The 24,337-nt window shown below is 44.1% G+C and overlaps 1 protein-coding gene across 1 annotated transcript in view; it reads left to right on the top strand.

Moving 5' to 3' along the window:
- Positions 1 to 24,337, top strand: part of RNF212 (ring finger protein 212) — a 548,782-nt gene that overhangs the window by 113,364 nt on the left and 411,081 nt on the right. Inside the window, exon 3 of the mRNA XM_030191071.1 lies at positions 2,431 to 2,505. Coding sequence (XP_030046931.1) covers positions 2,431 to 2,505 — 75 coding nt within the window. The remainder of the gene's footprint in view (positions 1 to 2,430; positions 2,506 to 24,337) is intronic.

Below are 24,337 nucleotides of genomic sequence, written 5' to 3'. Positions count from 1 at the left end.
AGTATGGGGGCGTGTCATCACGCTCAGCAGTGCTCCACTTGGCACAAGAACTCAAGTCTGACAGTCGATAAGTATGTCTGCTGCTAGACCCTTAGACACTGGGAGCAGTGAAGCATCGAGTGGATCGCAACTTGCCTCGATGCCTCTTGCTGTGCAGAGCAGCCGGGACCGTCCATCATCGGACCCAACCCCGAGGTGACGTGCGGATTCATATTGAAACTCGAGCAACATTGCAGAATCATGATTCTGATCACGTCGTACTGGCCACTTCAAATATGATTCCCTCTACTTCTGGAGTTATCCTCCAAAAAACCATGGACATTGGCATGTTTTCCAACCCTTATCACGCAGAAAATCTTTTGGAAGATGCTGGGCAGCATCCTGTTTCCAACAGTGGCCAATTCAGGTCACAAATACCTGGCAAGATCCAAAAAAGGTTCAGTACATTTTATGCTGCTTATCCCAGAAATAAGCAGTGAATTTTCCCCAAGTCATTTTAATAATGGTCTATGGACTTTTCCTTTAGGAAGCCATCCAAACCTTGCTAAGCTATCTGCCTTTACCACATTCTCTGGCAGTGAATTCCAGAGTTTAATTACACTTTGAGTGAAGGAAGATTTTCTCCGATTAGTTTTAAATTTACTACTTTTGTAGTTTCATTGCATGCCCCCCTAGTCCTAGTATTTTTGGAAAGAGTAAACAAATGATTCACGTGTACCCCGTTCCTGAGCTGGTACGTCAAGCTCCATCTCTGGCTGTCTTCAAATCTAAGCTAAAAGCCCACCTTTTTGATGCTGCTTTTAACTCCTAACCCTTATTCACTTGCTCAGAAACTTTATTTTATCATCCTCACTTTAATATTCCCTTATCTCTTGTTTGTCCTAATTAGATTGTAAGCTCTGTCAAGCAGGGACTGTCTCTTCATGTTCAAGTGTACAGCGCTGCATATGTCTAGTAGTGCTTTTGAAATAAGTAGTAGTAGTTCCACTCCACTCATTATTTTATAGACCTCTATCATATCATCCCTCAGCTGTCTTTTCTCCAAGAGCCCTAACCACTTCAGCCTTTCCTCATAGGGAAGTCGTCCCATCCCCTTTATCATTTTTGTTGCCCTTCTCTCTACCTTTTCTAAATTTCATTATCTTTTTTGAGATGCGGCGACCGGAATTGAACACAGTATTCGAGGTACAGTTGCACCATGGTCCGATACAAAAGCATTATATTGTCCTCATTTTTGTTTTCCATTTCTATTTGCTTTCTTAGCTGCCGCAGCACACTCGCAGAGGGTTTCAACGTATCATCGATGACGCCTAGATCCCTTTCTTGGTTGGTGACTCCTAACGTAGAACCTTGCATTACGTAGCTATAATTCGGGTTCCTCTTTCCCACATGCATCGCTTTGCACCTGCTCACATTAAACGTCATCTGCCATTTAGATGCCCAGTCTAGTAAGGTCCTCTTGTAATATTTCACAATCCTCTTGTGATTTAACAACTTTGAATAACTTTGTGTCGTCAGCAAATTTAATTACCTCACTAGTTACTCTCATCTCTAGATCATTTATGAATGTTAAAAAGCAGCGGTCCTAGCGCAGACTCCTGAGAACCCCACTAGCTGCGCTTCTCCATTGAGAATACTGACCATTTAACCCTACTCTCTGTTTTCTATCTTTTAACCAGTTTTTAATCCACAATAGGACACTACCTCCTATCCCATGACTCTCCAATTTCCTCTGGAGTCGTTTCATGAGGTACTTTGTCAAACGCCTTTTGAAAGTCCAGATCACAATATCAATAGGCGCACCTTTATCCACATGTTTGTTCACCCCTTTAAAGAAATGTAATAGATTGAGGCAAGATTTCCCTTCACTAAATCCATGTTGGCTTTGTCTCATTAATCCATGCTTTTGAACATGCTCTGTAATTTTGTTCTTTGTAATAGTCTCTATCTTCAGGCTTACCGGTCTATAATTTCCCTCTCTTCTGGAACCTTTTTTAAAAACTGGTGTTGCATTGACCACCCTCCAATCCACAAAGCTCTCAGTAGATTTTGGTAAATTGTGGACCGGGCAGTGTGTGTTGGTGTGGCCTGCTGTCCTCAGAGAACACCTGCTACAGGTAAATACCTACGCTTTTTCATAGTCTGGGAGCAAGTGCTGTCAAGGTAGTGTAGCTATTTTTTTTCCAACCAGTTCCTATTATGATAGAACAAAGAATTCAGATAAAGGTTCAGTTCCATGTTGAGGGAAGGGGGAAGCATTTACCCATTTTTAGTTCAGGTTCTGTTCTGTTCCCTGTTTTTAACACTTCTAGCCTATGTATCAATGTTATGATGCTGAAGTAAAGATGTTGGGACTTCATTGCTACCATTACCATACTGACTAGTGTGTATAGTCTAGGTGCTACTACATTTATTTCTCATGCTCTATAGATGAATCCTGATCTGCAAGCACTTTTCATGGACGTTGCTGAGCTCTGCAAGAAGTATTCAAAAGAATTTTCACAGGTAAATGGGTGAGCGCTATTAGACCTTGTTTAATTTTCATGTGGTAGTTAGACTATTTTTTTTTGCAGTTTATATATATCAGATTCAGCCATAATTTAGCTTTCTATGAGACAGTTTATTCATATTAACATTGGTATACCACTGTCTCTGCTACTGAAATTCTTGAGTAGGTCCAATGATTGTATTAGATGTTAGTTCACTAGGCAGTATGTTCTGTAATCTGATCTCCAGAAAAGTAAGAGTTCTTGTTTAAAATCAAATTTAAATGTACATTATACCTTGACCAAAAGAATTGTGGTTGCTGTGGTAGTCCACTTTGGTATGCAAGTTAAGCTCTGGAAGTTGTGGTTGCAGGGATGTGGTAACAGCAGTTAGAATATCAGGGTTTAAAAAAGGTTTGGGCAAGTTCCTGGAGGAAAAGTCCATAATCTGCTATTAAAATAGATATGAGGAAAGGCAGTACTTATCCCTGCAGTTGGTAGCATGGAATCTTGCTACTCTTTGGGATTCTTGATGGGCTTAGTAATGCTCTGCTTTACTAAGCCCACATGATTTGGATTGAGCACAGTGATCTTTTTTTAATTCACTCCGGAAGCAGGTTCTGTGAACTGAAATGTCATTGTTCTGTTGGTGGGCTTTAAACACCAATGTTCCATAGGTGGGCGTCAGGAGTAAGAACTCGAGTCAGCACTGTGATTCAGGTTATCCAGTCTAGCTACATATTGTGGTCACTGTTTGTTTTAATATTTTGTTAAAATAAAATTATGCACATAAAAAAAGTTATAGAAGTGCTATAGGCAGATGATTAGCATACTTGAAAGTGCTACGGATTTGGAATATCTGGGGCTATAAGAGATCCAATAGCCTGTTTCCTTAGCGTCCCTCCGGACTGGCCCAGACTGTGACTTATGGGTTGTGCATGCCTTCCAGCAGGTGGAGACTGAGAGAAAAACTGTGACTCTAGAGAGAGCCAATAAGAGCCCTTGCCAGTTAGAGAAAGATCCAGTAATCTCAGTCTCCAGCAGGTAGAAGGTGGTGAGCCCTTCAGTCTCATTCTTCTACTTCTCTATTTTTTCTGTTGTATTTTCTCATATTTGGTTTCTACCTTTTTTTCCTCTGTGCATCCATTTAATTCTGGCAAAGGGAAAGCATGTTATGTGGAGGCAGAGGTCCGTGCGGGCTTCTTAGTGCCTCAGGGGTGCTAAACTCAGGTGGTCGGGTCCATCCCTCGTCCTCCCTGATATATTTCTGAGCTCTGGTTGATTTAAAAAACCCTTCTCAGCTAGTAATTCTGTTTAGAAAATGACAACTTCTTCTGGCTCTTCGGGGGGAAGAGTCTTTGAGGCAGGGAGAGGCAGCCGCAAGTAAAAAAAAAAAAAAAAAAACAGACAAAATAAAAATAAAATAAAAAACAAGGACAGAAAACTGCAAGTTTGGTTTCTTTCTCTGGTGTAATCGGGCATTACAGCTCCCGTTTCTGTTCTTTCTGCGGTTTGCCTCTGTTGTGCTTGCACTGGCATTTAAAAAAAAAAAAAGGAGCTTAGATGGCGCGATGGCTGAGAAACTCCGCTGCTGTTTAGTCTGTCATCGGCGGGGTGTGGGTTCAAGCAGTGCCTGTAAATTCTGCACTGCTGTGGAATCTTCGGGGGAAGGGGCAGGGACGTCGTCCTCGTCGGTGGTGGTGGTGGGGGGTCCAGTTCAACTGCTTCTGCCACGGCGGGCTCAGCTCTGGTGGCGGCTCCCATCTTTTCTCCCACCTTGCTCGCTGCGTCCCTTCCTGCAGTGCCCGTTTCTCTGCCGGTTCCAGGTCTGGCTCTTGTTTCTCCCGCTGCTGATGGAGGTTTTCCTCCAGAATTTGTAGTTAAGATGTATCAGGCATTTTTGCTGCATAAGGCTGGTCTGCTGGAAACTGCTGGGAAGAGGTCACAGGAAGGTCAGCTGGCTCCTGCAAAACAGCTCAGCAAGGCCTGGGATGTAGAAGATGACTTTATTTCTGATCTTGATCAGGACATGCCTTCTGTTGTGGAGCCAGAATTGCTTCCTGAAGGTCAGCTGTCTTAGGATTTGGTGCAGTCTGAGACTGCGGAAGCTCTCCTGGCGGGGGAGGACCCTTCTGTTGTGAGAATCTTTCATAAAGATGACCTTCAGGAACTTATTTCTCTCATTTCCTCTACTTTACGTTTTGTGGAGCAGGAGGCTTCGGTGGTGGAGCTTTGATTTGCTTCGTGCCTATTCTAAATCTATGACTTATGTGTGGCGGCCCGTCGCTCTCTCTGGCTTCGTGGCTGGTCGGCAGATGCGGCCTCTAAGTCCGAGCTTAGTAAATTTCCCTTTAAAGGTTCCTTTCTGCTCGGTGATGAGTTGGACAAGTTGGTTCGCAGTCTTGGAGAGTCTAAGGTTCCGAGGCTCCCAGAGTATTGTCCCAGGGGCTCTGGATGCGGTGTTTTCTTGGGCTGTGGAAGAGGTCGTGACTTTTGGCGGTATAGGCTGGGCAAACTGGTTTCAGTTCAGCGCTCCAGGTTTTTTCAGAGGACCCATTCCTTTCAAGGTAACCGTAGAGGGGGTAGGGAGACGGGAGCTTTCTTCTCATCTTCCTCCCGTACTCAACAGTGAAGGTGTGCGGGTCCAGCCTCCGGTTCCAGTGGGAGCTCGGTTGACGCAGTTTTATTGGAGATGGGCCCAGATTACTTCCGATCAGTGGGTCCTAGAGGTTATTCGAGACGGGTACGCCTTAGAATTTGCTCGTCCCTTGTCAGATGCTTTTTTGGAATCCCCCTGCCGTACTCAGCTCAAGGCCATGGCTGTCAAAGACATTCTACGCAGGCTTCTCGATCTTCAGGCTATTTGTCCAGTTCCTCTATCAGATCTCCGCACAAGTTGTTACTCAATCTATTTTCTGGTCCTCAAGAAAGAGGGTTTTTTTCCTGGCTGATTCTGGATCTCAAGGCAATGAATCGGTTTCTTGAGTACCTTCGTTTCGTAGGGAGACACTGCGGTCTGTCATTGTGGCAGTTCGCTCGGAGAGTATCTGACGGCTCTCGACCTAACGGAGGCCTGCTTACATATTCCCATTCGTCTTGCGCATCACTGTTTCCTTAGTTTTGCGGTGCTGGGCCAGCACTTTTGAGTTCTTCCCTTTGGCCTCGTGACCGCTCCGCGCACTTTCACCAAAATCATGGTTGTCGTGGCAGCAGCCCTCAGAACGGAGGGCATTCTAGTCCATCCTTATCTAGATGTCTGGTTGATCAGAGAGAAGTCTTTCCAAGAGCACGTTCAAGCCACTATTCAGTTAGTAGACTTCTTGCAGTCCCTAGGTTGGGTAGTCAATGCTCAGAAGAGTTGCCTTCAGCCCTCTCAGTCATTGGAGTACCTGGGAGTGTTTTTCGACAAGCAGCAAGACTGGGTCTTTCTTCCTTCGACTTGTATCCTCAAGCTGCAGTCTCAGGTTCGCCAGTTAGTGAAATCCCTGAGACCTTCTGCCAGGGATTATCTTCAAGTCCTGGGTTCCATGGCGCAACGATCGAGGCAGTGCCCTGGACCAGGGCTCATATGAGGTCTCTGCAGAGGTCTCTTCTATCTCGTTGGTCCTCACAGATGGGCTCGCTGCATCAGAGATGATCCCTTCCTGCAGAGGTGAAGAGCAGCCTCCACTGGTAGTTATGGGATGCCAGTCTGACAAAGGGAATGCTGCTGGATTAGCCCAGTTTGGATGGTGGTCACGACGGATGCCAGTCTCAAGGGCTGGGGAGCTCACTATCAGGGCCAGTGTGCTCAGGGTCTGTGGTCCCCTCAGGAGAGTTCTTGCTCGATCAATCTGTTGGAAACCAGAGTGATCCAGCTGGCTCTGCAGGCCTTTCTCCATCGGCTGTGGGGCAAAGCGGTCCGCATATTGTCAGACAATGCCACAGTGGTGGCTTATATCAAATATAGTAACATAGTAGATGACGGCAGAAAAAGACCTGCACGGCCCATCCAGTCTGCCCAACAAGATAACTCATATTTGCTGCTTTTTGTGTATACCCTACTTTGATTTGTACCTGTGCTCTTCAGGGCACAGACCGTATGTCTGCCCAGCACTATCCCCGCCTCCCAACCACCAGCCCCACCTCCCAACCACCGGCTCTGGCACAGACCATATAAGTCTGCCCAGCACTATCCTCACCTCCCAACCACCAGCCCTGCCTCCCAACCACCGGCTCTGGGACAGACCGAACAAGTCTGTCCAGCACTATCCCCGCCTCCCAACCACCAGTCCCGCTTCCCACCACTGGCTCTGGCACAGACCATATAAGTCTGCCCAGCTCTATCCCTGCCTCCCAACCACCAGCCCCGCCTCCCGATCTTGACTAAGCTCCTGAGGATCCATTCCTTCGGCACAGGATTCCTTTATGCTTATCCCACGCATGTTTGAATTCCGTTACCGTTTTCATTTCCACCACCTCCCGCGGGAGGGCATTCCAAGCATCCACTCTCCGTGAAAAAATACTTCCTGACATTTTTCTTGAGTCTGCCCCCCTTCAATCTCATTTCATGTCCTCTCGTTCTACCACCTTCCCATCTCCGGAAAAGGTTCGTTTGCGGATTAATACCTTTCAAATATTTGAACGTCTGTATCATATCACCCCTGTTTCTCCTTTCCTCCAGAGTATACATGTTTAGTTCAGCAAGTCTCTCCTCATATGTCTTGTAACGCAAATCCCATACCATTCTCGTAGCTTTTCTTTGCACCGCTTCAATTCTTTTTACATCCTTAACAAGATACGGCCTCCAAAACTGAACACAATACTCCAGGTGGGGCCTCACCAACGACTTATACAGGGGCATCAACACCCCCTTTCTTCTGCTGGTCACACCTCTCTTTATACAGCCTAACAACCTTCTAGCTACGGCCACCGCCTTGTCAAACTGTTTCGTCGCCTTCAAATCCTCAGATACTATCACCCCAAGATCCCTCTCTCCGCCCGTACCTATCAGACTCTCCCCGCCTAACACATACGTCTCCCGTGGATTTCTACTTCCTAAGTGCATCACTTTGCATTTCTTCGCATTGAATTTTAATTGCCAAACCTTAGACCATTCTTCTAGCTTCTGTAGGTCCTTTTTCATGTTTTCCACTCCCTCCGGGGTGTCCACTCTGTTACAGATCTTAGTATCATCCGCAAATAGGCAAACTTTACCTTCTAACCCTTCGGCAATGTCACTCACAAATATATTGAACAGAATCGGCCCCAGCACCGATCCTTGAGGCACTCCACTACTTACCTTTCGCTCCTCCGAGCGAATTCCATTCACCACCACCCTCTGGCGTCTGTCCGTCAACCAGTTCCTAATCCAGTTCACCACTTCGGGTCCTATCTTCAGCCCATCCAGTTTATTTAAGAGCCTCCTGTGGGGAACCGTGTCAAAAGCTTTGCTGAAATCTAAGTAGATTACGTCCATAGCTCGTCCCTGATTCAATTCTCCGGTCACCCAATCAAAGAACTCAATGAGGTTCGTTTGGCACGATTTCCCTTTGGTAAATCCATATTGTCTCGGATCTTGCAACTTATTGGCTTCCAGGAAATTCACTATCCTTTCCTTCAGCATCGCTTCCATTACTTTTCCAATAATCGAAGTGAGGCTTACCGGCCTGTAGTTTCCAGCTTCTTCCCTATCACCACTTTTGTGAAGAGGGACCACATCCGCCTATCTCCAATCCCTCGGAACCTCTCCCGTCTCCAAGGATTTATTAAACAAATCTTTAAGAGGACCCGCCAGAACCTCTCTGAGCTCCCTCAATATCCTAGGGTGGATCCCATCCGGTCCCATGGCTTTGTCCACCTTTAGCTTTTCAAGTTGTTCATACACACTCTCTTCCGTGAACCGTGCTCTATCCACTTCAATCTCATTTGTACTTTTTGCAGTCCATCGCGGTCCTTCTCCAGGATTTTCTTCTGTGAAAACAGAACAGAAGTATCTATTTAGCAAATTTGCTTTTTCTTCATCATTATCCACATAGCGGTTCACAGTATCTTTTAGTCTCACAATTCCCTTTTTAGTCATTCTCCTTTCACTAATATACCTGAAGAAAATTTTGCCACCCCTCCTTACATTTCTAGCCATTTGTTCTTCCGGGGGGACGAGAAGTTGGCAATTGGCTCTCGAAACATCGCTGCTGTTGCGGTGGTCGGAGGTACATCTGGTTGCTCTGTCAGCGGCTCATGTGGCAGGCATGCAGAAAGTTCAGGCAGACTTTCTCAGTCGGGGCACTCTAGATCCGGGGAGTGGTCTCTAAGCAACATAGTGTTTCGGTCACTGGTGCGATGCTGGGGCCTCCCCAAGATGGATCTGTTTGTGTCTGCTCTCACTGCAAAACTTCCATTGTTCTTCAGTCGTCACAGGAATCCTAAAGCACAGATCATGGATGCTCTACTTCAGCCTTGGTCGACCGGTCTTCTGTATGCCTTTCCTCCGTGGCCTCCAATAGGTTGGCTTCTTCAGAGAATCAAGACGCAACGGGGTGATTATAGTAGCGCTGGATTGGCCTTGCAGACCTTTGTAGATAGACCTGCGAGGGCTTCTGGTTGGGGTTCCATTCCAACTCCCACAGATGCAGGACCTTCTGATGCAGGGTCTAGTGGTTCATCCAGATCCGGGTCGATTCTGTCTTATGGCCTGGCCTGGCTCTTGAGTGGGCGAGAATGACAGAGAGACGATACTCGGCGAGCGTGATTGCCACTATGCTTCACTCTTGTCGTCGCTCTACTTAACTTAATTATGTTCAAACTTGGAGGATTTTTGAGGCATGGTGTGAGGAGTTCCATATCTCTCCCTTTCGCGCGTTGGTTCCACAGATTTTAGATTTTCTGCGGCGGGGATTTGACAAGAGCTTGATTTTGCCTAAGGTTTTGTCTCGTTTTCATGTATCTCAGCCAGTGGTCTTGCCTGTGCTAGGTTCTTCCTCTGGAATGGAGGATCAGCGTCACTTGAAATGTTTGAATGTTAAGAGGGTCCTGAAGCATTACATGAAATCTACCGACGGTTTGCATCGCTCTGATCAGTTGTTCATTTTGCTGGGCAGTTCGCGCAAAGGCCTTATGACTTCTAAGCCCACTATTTCCTGATGGCTTAAGGAAATGATAGCTTTAGCTTACCTTCTTTCCAGAAAATCCATTCTGGATAGCATTAAGGCACATTCTAGCAGGGGTCAAGCGACTTCGTGGGTGGAGTGGTGTCTCATGCCTCCTGAAGACATTTATAGGGTGGCGACTTGCATTCCTCGTTGCATTCCTTTTCGAAGCATTGTTTGGATGTCTTAGTCGTCAGCAAGCTGGTTTTGGTGCGCAAGTTTTAATGGCGGGGCTGCTTGGATCCCTCCCATGATCTTACTGCTTTGTTACTTCCCATCAGTCACATTCTGGGCCGGTCTGGAGGGACGCTAAGGAAGGAGAAATTAGACCTTACCTGCTAATTTGCCTTCCTTTAGTCCCTCCGGACCGGCCCAGATCCCTCCCTTCAGATATTCAGTTTCTTCTGTAGTTGTTCGTGGTTGTTTCTTGGGAGCTTTGTTGCTTGTTTACGGTTTCTTATTAAAAAAAAAAAACCCAAAAAACAAAACAAAAAACATGACTAACAAATAGAGGCAAATTAAACCTCTTATTTCAAGCTATATTTCTTTGGTTGCTTATGTCCCTCCCTATCTATGATATTCAGGGGCATGTTATGGGGACACAATATTTTCTCTGTGGCACGTACCCTGTGTTGGCAAGGTGCCAGTGGCTGCTCAAGCTTTCAGATGCACAGATGGTTCTTTGGCTTCCTTCTGCTTTGGTACTTGTTACTGGATCTTTCTCTAACTGGCAAGGGCTCTTATTGGCTCTCTCTAGAGTCACAGTTTTTTTTCTCAGTCTCTACCTGCTGGAAGGCGTGCACAACCCATTAGTCACATTCTGGGCTGGTCCAGAGGGACTAACGGAAAGCAAATTAGCAGGTAATGCCTAATTTCTCCATCTTTATTATAGTGATGCTTCTTTGCTCTATGATTTGATAGAGAGCTAGGTAAATAGATAAAAAGAGATAGAAAGAGATAGAGAGCAAGATAGATAGAGATAATATAATAACTAGAAGAGTTTAGTGGATAAGCATGTGGTGTAGGTCCATTACACTGTTTGAATACTCCCTTATATTTGATATTTTTCTGTGGAATGTTTTCCCCTATTTTGTTCTGGACTATTTTGAATTCTGCCAAGTAATTGTGAACAGGAGCCACTGTTGGAAGCAGGATACTAGGCTAGATGGACCATTGGTCTGACTCAGTATGGCTGTTCTCCCAGGATGAGCAGACATAATATCCCTAACATGTGGGTGGTGTCATTGACAGAGCCCAGTGTAGACACTGTCATAATGCACTGTCACTTTAAAACTTTGAGGGAGTGCCCCCACCGTGCATGCATGGGTGCCTTCCTGCCTGATGCTCAACCGTTGGACCAGCAGTCTAGCGTTTTCCACAGAGTAGAGAGGTTAGTTTTCTAATCTCTCCTCAGCACCTCACTTTTGGGTGTGTGCTCTTTTTTGGGGGACATTTTTTTCCTATTTTTCTTTAATTTTCATCACTTTTATTGGTTTTTCATATTAATTTTTGTTTTTTCTTTCTTCGGCCTTTGAGGCCTCCAAACCCTTCTTTTGGCCGGGAAGGCTCAACCATTTTTGAGTATGCAACTACTCAAACTCTATGGGCCATTGAGCCTTTTTGACCTTGCATCAACCATTTTTCCCTTCCTGTCATTGATGGTGCTGAGTGGCTTTAAAAAGTGTACTCAATGCAATAGGATCGTTTTAAGCATAGACCCCTATAACTGGCAAGTGTGTCATATTTAGTTTGGGATGTCGTTCTCCTGTAGGAGCTGGCAGCATCATGCATAACTGATACCATTTTTGGTCAAATGAATTTTTTGAGCACATTTGGGACCCGTGTAAGCTCTGGAAGAAGTGGCTGTGGCTCTTCTAGGGGTCAAGTGTGCATCTCCATGATTGAACCTCATATTGAATCTCATTGAAATTGAATGAATCTCATTGAATTCTTTGCCTGGGTGACCAGAGAATTGAATCACAGACGTGCTATAGACGTAATCTACTTAGATTTCAGCAAAGCTTTTGACACGGTTCCCCATGGGAGGCTCTTGAATAAACTTGACAGGCTGAAGATGGGACCCAACATGGTGAACTGGATTAGGAACTGGTTGAAGTACAGACGCCAGATGGTGGTGGTTAATGGAATTAGCTCGGATGAGGGAAAGGTGAGTAGTGAAGTGCTCAGGGATCAGTGCTGGGGCCGATTCTGTTCAATATATTTGTGAGTGACATTGCCGAAGGGTTAGAAGATAAAGTTTGCCTTTTTGCGGATGATACTAAGATTTGTAACAGAGTGGACACCCAGGAGGGAGTGGAAAACATGAAAAAGGATCTGCAGAAGCTAGAAGAATGGTTTAAGGTTTGGCAATTAAAATTCAATACAAAGAAATACAAAGTGATGCACTTAGGGAGTAGAAATCCACGGGAGACGTATGTGTTAGGCGGTGAGAGTCTGATATGTACAGATGGGGAGAGGGATCTTGGGGTGATAGTATCTGAGGATCTGAACGCGATGAAACAGTGTGACAAGGCGGTGGCTGTAGCTACCAGAAGGTTGCTAGGCTGTATAAAGAGAGGTGTGACCAGCAGAAGAAAGGAGGTGGTGAGGCCCCACTTGGAGTATTGTGTTCAGTTTTGGAGGCCGTATCTTGCTAAGGATGTAAAAAGAATTGAAGCGGTGCAAAGAAAAGCTACAAAAATGGTATGGGATTTGCGTTACAAGGTGTATGAGGAGAGACTTCCTGACCTGAACATGTATACCCTGGAGGAAAGGAGAAACGGGTGATATGATACAAACGTTCAAATATTTGAAAGGTATTAATCCGCAAATGAACCTTTTCCGTGAATGGGAAGGCGGTAGAACTAGAGGACACAAATGAGATTGAAGGGGGGCAAACTCAAGAAAAATGTCAGGAAGTATTTTTTCACGGTGAGAGTGGTGGATAATTGGAATGTCCTCCCGCGGGAGGTGGTGGAGATGAAAACGGTCCTACATTCACTTTCGAAAACTTGTGAAAACTTTTCTCTTCACAAACCGCATTGAACAGAACTTTTGATAGTAGAGAAGGTGTAGAAGTTTAGGCTTAACTGTATTTTTTTGTAGATTTTATTAGGTATGTCCTTCTTTGTCATTTTGGGTTGCTGTGCTTTTCTATCAATGATTGGAGTTCTTATTTGTTTGTATGGGTTGTATTTTTTTTTAAATGTAAACCGTTATGTTTTGCAGCAGCAATACGAAACAGTATATAAAATGAATAAATGATGAATGATAAATGATGATGGTAATGGAATTAAAAAATGCGTGGGATAAACATACAGGAATCCTTTTCAGAAGGAATGGATCCTCAGAAGCTTAGCGGAGATTGGGTAGCAGAGCTGGTGGTGAGAGGCGGGGCTAGTAGTTGGGAGGTGGGGCTAGTGCTGGGCAGACTTCTACGGTCTGTGCCCTGAAATGACAGATGCAAATCAAGGTCAGGTATACACATAAAATAGCACATATGAGTTTATCTTGTTGGGCAGACTGGATGGGACCATACAGGTCTTTCTCTGCTGTCATCTACTATGTTACTATATGTTACTATATTGGCTTGGCAAAACCTTAATACAAGCAAGTTGTTCAGCCAAATAAAAAAAAGAGAAGCCAGAGGGACTTGATATCCTGGTAGAACCAGCACTGACATCAATGCTGGGAGCCTGGGTATACCCTGATCTGTTTTCTGAAGAGGCCTATCAGGAGGCATTACTTCATCTTTTTCCCCCAGTCAGATGATTCCTTTGTGGAAGATCCTTTCCATTCTCTTTTATATCCTAGGTTATTTGGAGACTAGGGCAAAATAACAAACAATACTTAGTGTGGGTTGCAAGAAGAAAGCCAAATAGGACAATCCAAACATGAGAAATGAAAAGTCCAACAGCAGCAGTATGGCACACAACAGATTTTGATCAGTATCATAAAATCCAGTATGGCCACATTTTTTACTTTTGCCTTCATTAGGCCATTTGTAAAAAATTATAACTGTAAACATATTCTTTCTTACAACTTCAATGAAACAGTAAAATATTGATTCTCTAAACAGTGTGCCACACTGCATCTGTTGCAACAGGAAACATGTTGTTCCAAAAGTTTACATTTGTTTCTTCACAACTGATGACTTATAGTATTACAAGAACATTTTCCATAATAGAAGCTTTCTTATTTATATTTTATGTATAGCTTTGAGATAGCATTTTACTTCCAGTAATATTATTTATTTATTTGTTTTGTTTATTTGCTGCATTTATATCCTACATTTTCCCACCTATTTGCAGGCTCAATGTGGCTTACAATATAATACAACAGCAATCACATTGATGGAATACGAAAATCAGAATATAGATAACAGATAAGGTGCAAAAAATATATCATATATCACTGAATATGGATTCTCATTCTTACCCATTGAAAATAAAATTCTTTCACATGAGATGTGTCCCTGTTGTGTTTTAAGATGGTCATTAGATCACAACACAGACCACTATAACCAGGGGAACTCTTAACTCTGCAGAAATAAAAGCACACTAATGTACAATAAATACTGCATATATGAAACATCAGTGAAAATATATTTAACTGATACATCACTATAGTACTAGTTGTCAAAGTTGCAAAAGATTCAGTATTGCATGCTTGTTTAGAGAACTGATGCTGCTTTAATGTTACATTGAAGTTCAATGAAAGGGATACATTTTATAGTTGCATGTTTTTACAGATACCCATGATAGAGGCAAAAGCTGAAACATATGACCGCTTGGGTTTTGATACTGATGGTAATAAAATCTGATTGTGCCAATCTGCTGCTTTTGGACTTTTCATTCCTCATATCTGGACTGTCCTATTGGGCTTTCTTGTTTCTACCTTTGGTATCTGCTGCCTGTCTAGAATTCAGCATTCCACATTTGAAGTTGTCATGTAATGTTTGGGATAGGATCACATCTTGAGTTTGTGTGTAGACCATTAAAGAGATGCTGCCTATTGATTTTTAGTGAACCCAACTATATGGGCCTATGTGGAGAGGATTACTATGAACAGAATTAGACTCTGCAAAACTCCTTAAATACTGTAGTGTTCAGAGCATGCACAGAGGATTGAATCCTTAAGAACTGAAAATGTTTTCAGAGGACAATGAAGTTATAAAGAACTGGAACTTCGTTTTGAACAAATGATCCTTTTAATTAATACTTCAGAAAAAAAAGTCAGTGGAATAAGGTTTAGACATTGAGATGAATAGTCTCAAAAGAAAGAATCTGTTATGGTATTCCATATGGAGGAGTATATTAGAAATCTCAAGCAGTTTAAAAAAGAATTGGGAAGAAAACCAAATTTAATATTTTCAAAAGGGGCAAATTGGACTACAAAGGTGGTTTTGTCTACCCTTGTATAAAGGAAGAAAACTGATCCATTAAACTCCAAAAATAAAGTATCTTTCAGGAAGAACATATTTAATTCAGAACCCATAGAGAGATCAAGAACAAGGATATGCATTTAGATGAGTCCTATGCTCCCTGTTATTGATCATTGTCGCCTAATCACCATGGATTTCTACGCATTGTACACGAATAACTCAATTTGAGTCTATTCAATTGGCCAGGGAAACATTGCAGAAAAGAACAAATTTACCCCCCCCCCCATTTACTAAGCCGTACACTAATGCCGACATAGCCCATTTACTTTGCTAGTGCGGCTTAGTAAACGGGGGGGGGGGGGGGGGGGGGGGAGGGTTACATAGTCCAACAGAATTCATTGTCTAAGCAGCAGAATTAGCACTTAGAAAATTATTTTCAGTTTAACAGGGTTTGTTCCAAGCAACTAAAAGGAAGAGGCTTTGGGAGGTGCTGTAACTCCCGAAATAGAACATCCTTTTAAGGAAAATACAGTCATTTGGTAGAGGTATATAAATATCTTCCTGGTCTGAAGTGGAGAGGAAAGTAAACTAAAGGAATTTCACTAGTGGCTAAATGACAAAAATAAGAATCTTACATTTGATATTATGCATAATACTAGAACAGTGTTTCTCGGTGTTTCTGTACCCCTGTTTTAGGAAACCAGCTGAAAGAAATAAGCATCTGCATTTTGAAAGTTTCCACGGTAGACCTATGAAAACTAACCTCCCAATAAGTCAGTTTCTTAAACTGAGACATTTGTGTTTGTCTGTGTAAGAATAGGAAAGTAAAGGCAATGAGATGGCACAGAGATTATTGAGAAAAATACCTGTTAGAATGCATATCCAGTGCATACAGGACAGTAAAATCTTCAAAAGATCCTTGTCATCTGAATAAGAGTAGTAAGGTTAAAAGCAACAATGTGATTTCGATAAGATTCACAGATCTATTTTCTTTTTTCTGTTTACTGTTTAATTGATCTCCTTGTCTTATTTCACTCTCCCTATTTTTTTTCACTTTGTGGTCTAAGAAAGAGAAAGATTGTATATAATCCATATTTCTAGTTGGGATTGTTTTCTTCTTATATTGTATTAATGTGCAGTCATCTCTGTATTACTGTTTGCAAGTGACCCTTGTAAAATGAAAAATTATAAATAAATGATTTTAAAAAATTCACAGATCTAGCTGGTTAGATACACACTTCATGAGAAACTGGAATGAAACAAGCAAAAACACATTAAACAAAATAGCACCCTTCAAAACGAAAACAAAAAACAACCACGTCCATAGTTTGACAACCTACTAAACATGAAAAAATTATGCAGGAAGCTTGAAAGAGCATGGGCCAAAAACAAAACAGACACAAACAAAGCCATTTGGAGAAAAGTGATAACAGCGATAAGAAAAACTCAAAAAACACTAAGATGGAGTCAGCAGTCCAGCAGCGAGAGGGGTGCTATCCAGTCTTTTGCACTGAGTGTCACATGTATGATTATCTCCCAGTTGGTGAGATGTCATATGTTTGCGCCCAATGAAAAGAGCTCCTAGCTCTTAGAGAACGTGTCCGTTCTCTTGAGGCTAGAGTAGCAGACTTGGTGGAGCTGAGGGAGACAGAGAGGTACATAGAGGAGACCTACAGGGATGTTGTAGAGAAGTCCCACCTCCAGTCTAGTAGCCCTTGTGCTACCTTGGAGGAGGGAGGTCTCCTAGAAGGAGAGCATCACCCTGGTGAAGTAGGACCTGCCCACCAGGGGATGTACTATCCTCTCGCACCGAGGATATGTCTCCAAGTGCTGCCCGGGAGGGAAAGGTAAGGACAGCTGTTGTAGTTGGTGATTCAATCATTAGGCATATAGATAGCTGGGTGGCTGGTGGACGTGAGGATCGCCTGGTGACTTGCCTGCCTGGTGCGAAGGTGGCGGACCTCACACGTCACCTAGATAGGATTCTAGATAGTGCTGGGGAGGAGTCCGCTGTCTTGGTACATGTGGGTACCAATGACATAGGAAAATGTGGGAGAGAGGTTCTGGAAGCCAAATTTAGGCTCTTAGGTAGAAAGTTCAAATCCAGATCCTCTAGGGTAGCATTTTCTGAAATGCTACCTGTTCCACGCGCAGGGCCCAAGAGACAGGCAGAGCTCCGGAGTCTCAATGCGTGGATGAGACGATGGTGCAGGGAGGAGGGTTTTAAATTTGTTAGGAACTGGGCAACGTTCTGGGGAAGGGGGAGCCTATTCTGAAAGGATGGGCTCCACCTTAACCAGGGTGGGACCAGGCTGCTGGCGTCGGCATTTAAAAAGGAGATAGAGCAGCTTTTAAACTAGAAATGGGGGGAAGGCCGACATTCACTCAAAAGCGCATGGTTCGGGAAAAGGTATCTTGCAAAGATACCTCACAAACAGGGAAGATAGGGTTTCTGGATAGTGAGGTTGCACAACAGACCGTGGTAGGCCAGGTGTCCTTAAATACAACTAAAGATCAGACAAAAGATGGCAAATCAATAGTGTCAGGTCATGCAAATAGGAACAACAAACATACTCTGAAATGTCTATACGCAAATGCTAGGAGTCTAAGAAATAAGATGGGAGAGTTGGAATATATTGCACTAAATGAAAAATTGGATATAATAGGCATTACTGAGACCTGGTGGAAGGAGGATAACCAGTGGGGCCCTGTCATACCGGGGTACAAAGTATATCGTAGTGATAGGGTGGACCGGACTGGTGGAGGGGTAGCATTGTATATTAACGAGAGCCTTGACTCAAGATAGATTACAAATTCAGCAGGACACAAGTCACACCTTTGAATCATTGTGGGTTGAAATTCCATGTATAAAAGGGGAAAAAACGGTGATAGGAGTGTACTACCGTCCGCCTCACCAGGACGAGCAGGTAGATGCAGAAATGATAAAAGAAATCAGAGACGCGAACAAAATGGGCAATGTGATAATAATGGGTGACTTCAATTATCCAAATATAGACTGGGTAAATGTAACATCGGGACACGCTACAGAGGTACAATTCCTTGATGAAATCAAGGTCAGCTTTATGGAGCAGCTGGTGCAGGAGCCGACGAGAGAAGGAAAAATTCTAGACTTGGTCCTTAGTGGAGCACATGATCTGGTGAGGGACGTTATGGTACTGGGGCCGCTTGATAACAGTGATCATAATATGATCAGTTTTGATATCGACCTTGAAGTAACTGTACACAGAAAGTCAAGTACGTTAGCGTTTAACTTTAAAAAAGGAGACTATGATAAAATGAGAAGAACGGTAAAAAAAAAAAAACTTAGGGGGGCAACTGAGAGAGTAAAAACTGTACAACAGGCATGGACGGTGTTCAAAAACACCATCCTGGAGGCCCAGGCTATATATATTCCGCGAATTAGAAAAGAAAGACGGAAGTCCAAAAGACAGCCGGCCTGGTTGAAAAGTGAGGTGAAGGAAGCTATTAGTGCTAAAAGAAACGCCTTCAGAAAATGGAAGAAGGAACCGTCTGAAAATAACAAGAAGCAGCATAAGGAGTGTCAATGCAAATGCAAGGCGCAGATAAAGAAGGCAAGAGGGATTACGAAAAAAAGATAGCATTAGAGGCAAAAAAACATAGTAAAAAATTTTTTCGGTATATTAAAAGCAGGAAGCCGGCAAAAGAATCGGTTGGGCCGCTGGATGACCGAGGGGTAAAAGGGGCGATCAAGGAAGACAAAGATGTAGCGGAGAGGAAGATTTGGGTGGGATATCGGTGTCGGAGAAACTTACTGACTTCACGGTAAACCTGGAGGACGTAATGGGGCAGTTCAGCAAACTGAAGAGTAGCAAATCTCCTGGACCGGATGGTATTCATCCTAGAGTACTGATAGAACTGAAAAATGAGCTTGCGGAGCTACTGCTAGTGATATGCAACTTATCCTTAAAATCGAGCGTGGTACCGGAAGATTGGAGGGTGGCCAATGTAACACCGATTTTTAAAAAAGGCTCCAGGGGAGATCCGGGAAATTATAGACCGGTGAGTCTGACATCAGTGCCAGGGAAAATGGTAGAGGCTATTATTAAAAACAAAATTATAGAGCACATCCGAGGACATGGATTACTGAGACCGAGTCAGCACAGCTTTTGTGTGGGGAAATCTTGCCTGACCAATTTACTTCAATTCTTTGAAGGAGTAAACAAACATGTGGACAAAGGGGAGCCGGTTGATATTGTGTATCTGGATTTCCAAAAGGCGTTTGACAAGGTACCTCATGAAAGGCTACAGAGGAAATTGGAGGGTCATGGGATAGGAGGAAATGTCCTATTGTGGATTAAAAACTGGTTGAAGGATAGGAAACAGAGAGTGGGGTTAAATGGGCAGTATTCACAATGGAGAAGGGTAGTTAGTGGGGTTCCTCAGGGGTCTGTGCTAGGACCGCTGCTTTTTAATATATTTATAAATGATTTAGAGATGGGAGTAACTAGCGAGGTAATTAAATTTGCTGATGACATAAAGTTATTCAAAGTTGTTAAATCGCGACAGGATTGTGAAAAATTACAAGAGGACCTTACGAGACTGGGAGACTGGGCGGCTAAATAGCAGATGACGTTTAATGTGAGCAAGTGCAAGGTGATGCATGTGGGAAAAAAGAACCCGAATTATAGCTACGTCATGCAAGGTTCCATGTTAGGAGTTACGGACCAAGAAAGGGATCTGGGTGTCGTCATCAATACGCTGAAACCTTCTGCTCAGTGTGCTGCTGCGGCTAGGAAAGCGAATAGAATGTTGGGTATTATTAGGAAAGGTGTGGAAAACAGGTGTGAGGATGTTATAATGCCGTTGTATCGCTCCATGGTGCGACCGCACCTTGAGTATTGTGTTCAATTCTGGTCGCTGCATCTCAAGAAAGATATAGTAGAATTGGAAAAGGTGCAGAGAAGGGCGACTAAAATGATAGCGGGGATGGGACAACTTCCCTATGAAGAAAGATTAAGGAGGCTAGGGCTATTCAGCTTGGAGAAGAGACGGCCGAGGGGAGACATGATAGAGGTATATAAAATAATGAGTGGAGTGGAACAGGTGGATGTGAAGCGTCTGTTCACGCTTTCCAAAAATACTAGGACTAGGGGGCATGCGATGAAACTACAGTGTGGTAAATTTAAAACAAATCGTAGAAAATTTTTCTTCACCCAACGTATAATTAAACTCTGGAATTCGTTGCCGGAGAAAGTGGTGAAGGCGGTTAGCTTAGCAGAGTTTAAAAAGGGGTTGGACGGTTTCCTAAAGGACAAGTCCATAAACCGCTACTAAATGGACTTGGGAAAAATCCACAATTCCAGGAACAACATGTATAGAATGTTTGTACGTTTGGGAAGCTTGCCAGGTGCCCTTGGCCTGGATTGGCCGCTGTCGTGGACAGGATGCTGGGCTCGATGGACCCTTGGTCTTTTCCCAGTATGGCATTACTTATGTACTTATGTATAAAGAAAGTGAAAGCAGAACACTATAAACCCCGAATAGACCAACATCAAAAAAATATTCAAACTCATGAATAAACTACTGAAAACCCAGAATGTATTGCAGATGAGCTTGCACAGCACTTCAAAAACAAAACAGCAAACACAAGACTAAACCTTGCGAAACCTTAAATAACCATCACAGACTATCTACAAAAATGCGAAACAAACAACAACCACTCTTTGGTAGACAGAATGTGGACCACTTTCCTATCGCCCCAAATAAACACAGTAAAATCACTACGGACAAAATATGCACCTGCATACTGCCTACTAGCAAGTGCCCCAACTATATGATGAAAAACCCACCAGAGTGGTTCATTGAATATTTCACCAAACACATCACATACATGTTCGATCTAGGTCACTTCCCTACAGACAAAGGCAACATAGTGCTCACACCCTTCCCCTAAAACGCAGCAAGCAAGATCAGCGACATCACAAACTACAGACCAGTGGCCTCAATACCACTGTTGTCCAAAACGATGGAGGGCTTTGTAACACAACAACTAATGGAATACCTGACAAAATTTCTCAGTTCTCCACAACTCCCAATTAGGTTTCAGACCACAGCACAGCACTGAAACAGTCGTAACCACCCTAATAACGGAATTCAGAAACATAATATGCCAAGGACAAAACGTACTACTATTTCAATTTGACATGTCAGTGCGTTCAACCCAGTAGGCCACACTACAGTAGTGATATTGCACAACAACATGGGAATTAGTGGAGCAATGGCAACATGGTTCAGTGGTTTCGTAAGAACCAGATCCTGTATTTTAAAGATGGCCAACCAGATATCTGCCCCCATGGATCTTTGAGTTCGGGGTACCACAGGGTTCATCAATATCACTGATACTGTTCAATATAATGATCGCCCCACTTGGCAAAAAACTGGAACTCATGGGGTTCAACCCATTCATATATGCAGATGATGTCACCATCTACATGCCTTTTCACAACAACATCACAAACATAATGGACAAAATTTAAAAAGGCCTGGACCTCATGGAAGAATGGTCATCAACCTTCAAACTCAAACTGAACAGAGACAAAACCAAATTCCTAGTCTTATCCAACCCTCTTACATCTTACCAAAACTTCACAGTCAACCATCAGCCATACCAAATCAAACCACAAGTAAAAATACTAGGAATCCTACTTGATAAACATCTAACACTGGATGATCAAATAGCAGCAGTGACATCAAAGTGCTTTAGAACATTATGGAAACTGAGAAGGATAAGAAACTTCTTCCCTAGACACTCATTTAGGATACTAGTTCAATCAAGAATACTATCACAACTAGTTTATTGCAATGCAATATTCGTAGGGTGCAAGGAAAGCACACTAAAATCCCTACAAACAGACCAAAACATGGCAGCAAGACTGATCTTCAAGAAATTAAAATATGAGAGAGCAACCTTGCTGAGAAAAACTGCACTAACTACCAATAAAGCAAGACTATTTTTCAAAGTGGGTACCCTAATCTTCAAAATACTATTTGGGATGGCACCCGAATATATGATGGACATGATCGAGCTATCACCAAGAAATGCAATCCCAGGAACCAGGAACTGCCTACTTCTACATCTACCCAACTGGAGAAATACTACCTACAAAACCGTCTACACAGCAGGATTTAGCTACCTAGGTTCCAAATAAATGGTGGAACTCAATATCAAAAGCCATAAGGAGCATCTCAAATCTCCTCAAATTCAGGAAAGAAATGAAAACATCTCTCTTCAAAAAATTCTCCAAATAACTGCAAGACCATCTTCACCTTTCCTTTTCAAATCGACCCCTCAAAACGAATAAATAACTCCAAAACAAATAAATGCTAAAGCTACAACTACATCTTCCTCGTCAGTTCTATCTATTCTTCCTTGTCACTTGCAGCAGATGAATCCAGGAACTAATGGGTTAAGTCCGCCTACCAGCAGATGGCGATAGAGATAAACTACAGGCAGTGATGTCAGACGGCCAGCTCCTTCCTCAGTTAGTATGTCTCTATCTCAGCAGGTGGTAACTATCTCAGCAGGTGGTGGACGCCTTTTCCTTCAGCTCCTGGGCCAGTGGCCAGTTTGAGCCAGGGGTGGCGGACTGGTGGTGTCCCCTTTGGCAGCATACGCAGTTGCTGGGTCCCTGCTGCACCTCAAATTCCCTCTGAACAGGCTTTTGCTGTTCCTTTCCTTCCCTGTTTGTTTCTGCCTCCTCACTAAAAAAAAAAAAAAAAAAAGAGAGAGAAGCACAGGGAAGTGTGTTTTTGCTGAGAGCAGGTTTGTGTTACTGCTGTCCGAGGCCTGTTTTCTGTTGCCTGCTTCTCTGAGCCTGCCTCGAAGTGGAGTCGGAGAGTTTTTTTTCTTCGACTCATCTGTCAGTTCCCACGCTTTCCCGGTCCAGGGTAAGTCCTGCTGGGTTCCTCTTCGGAGGCAGGCGATGGCAGCGGAGGTGGTAAAACGCTGTTCCTGGTGCGGGAAACGGTGTTCGGCGGCGGGCCTTTACAGCACAGGGTGCGCTGATTTTGCGGGACTCAATGGAGCAGTAGCGCCCCCCCCTCCCAAGAGCGTGCTTTCTCGCCTGGAGCCTGGTGATTCTTGCACCATTTTGCAATCGGTCGCGGAGCCAGCTCCTGTAGCGATCTTGGGCAAAGCTTCTTCTGCACTGGTAGGGGAGGCGGGAGGGTCTCAGGCACTGTGGGCGGTGGTGCAGGTGCCATGGCTGCGACCTCCTCCTTTGCGGGGGAGGGCTTTTCACAAGAGTTAATTTTGCTACTCCATCAGACGTTTTTGTTGAAAAAGGCCTTGCCCCCCTCCCCCCCCCCCCCACGCGGCTCGACAGCTTCAGCCTTTGATTCTCTCAGGGTGTCTGGGGGTAACCAAGAGATTTGGGGTTTTTCCCACAGAGGATTTCTCCTCCCTTAAAAAGCCTAGGCTTTCTTGGGGGTCTGAGGAGGGGTCCTGCATACGGTCACCTGCAGCTTCCTCCGTGGTGGCTCTCTCAGAGCAGATGGGGGTAGAGGACGGTGTCCTCACTGACCAACCAGAGGACTCTTCCGCCGTGAGGATTCTCCATAAGGAGGAGTTGTCTTCCTTTATCTCTCAGGCGCTGGAAGCCCTGAATATAGAGGACCCTGAGCTTGCGGCTTCTCAGGCGGTCAACCCCAAGATGGCTAGTACCAGATGACCTTCTAAGGCCTTTCCAGTACATGAAGCTATTGAAGAGTTGATTTTGGCCCAGTGAGCGGATCCGGATGGGGGGCTGAAAGTAGCCAGGGCTATGGCCAGGCTATATCCGGTTTCAGCGGACTGTTTAGAGCAGTTTGCTCTGCCTCGGGTGGATGCCCTGGTGACGGCGGTCACTAAGAAGACTACTGTTCCAGTGGAAGGTGGTGTGGCACTTAAGGATATGCAAGACAGACGGCTAGAGTCCTCTTTAAAACGTGCCTTTGAGGTGGCCTCTTTGACACTTCAAGCTTCTGTTTGTAGTTCTTATGCAGCTAGGGCTTGTCTCGGCTACATTCTGTCATGGATTAGATTTCGGAGTCTGATATGCCGGGAACTCCTCAGATGTCGCTGATGGATATTGCTCTGGCGTACTTGGCGGATGCCTTGTATGATTTGGTCCGTGCTTCGTCCAAACTCATGGCCTTGACCGTTTCCTCTCAGCATCTTCTGTGGCTCCGTCATTGGGCCGCAGATATGGCCTCTAAGCAACGGCTCATTAAATTGCCTTTCCGAGGGAAATTGCTTTTTGGCGTAGACCTAGAAAGGAGCCTCGAGGTCACGTTTCAGAGAGAGGCGCCGGTATCGCCCG

The sequence above is a fragment of the Microcaecilia unicolor genome, chromosome 2 (assembly GCF_901765095.1).
Source record: "Microcaecilia unicolor chromosome 2, aMicUni1.1, whole genome shotgun sequence".
In the NCBI taxonomy this organism is placed as follows: Eukaryota; Metazoa; Chordata; class Amphibia; order Gymnophiona; family Siphonopidae; genus Microcaecilia; species Microcaecilia unicolor.
Note: the sequence above shows the minus strand (reverse complement) of the source record. Positions and strands in the feature narration are given on the sequence as shown.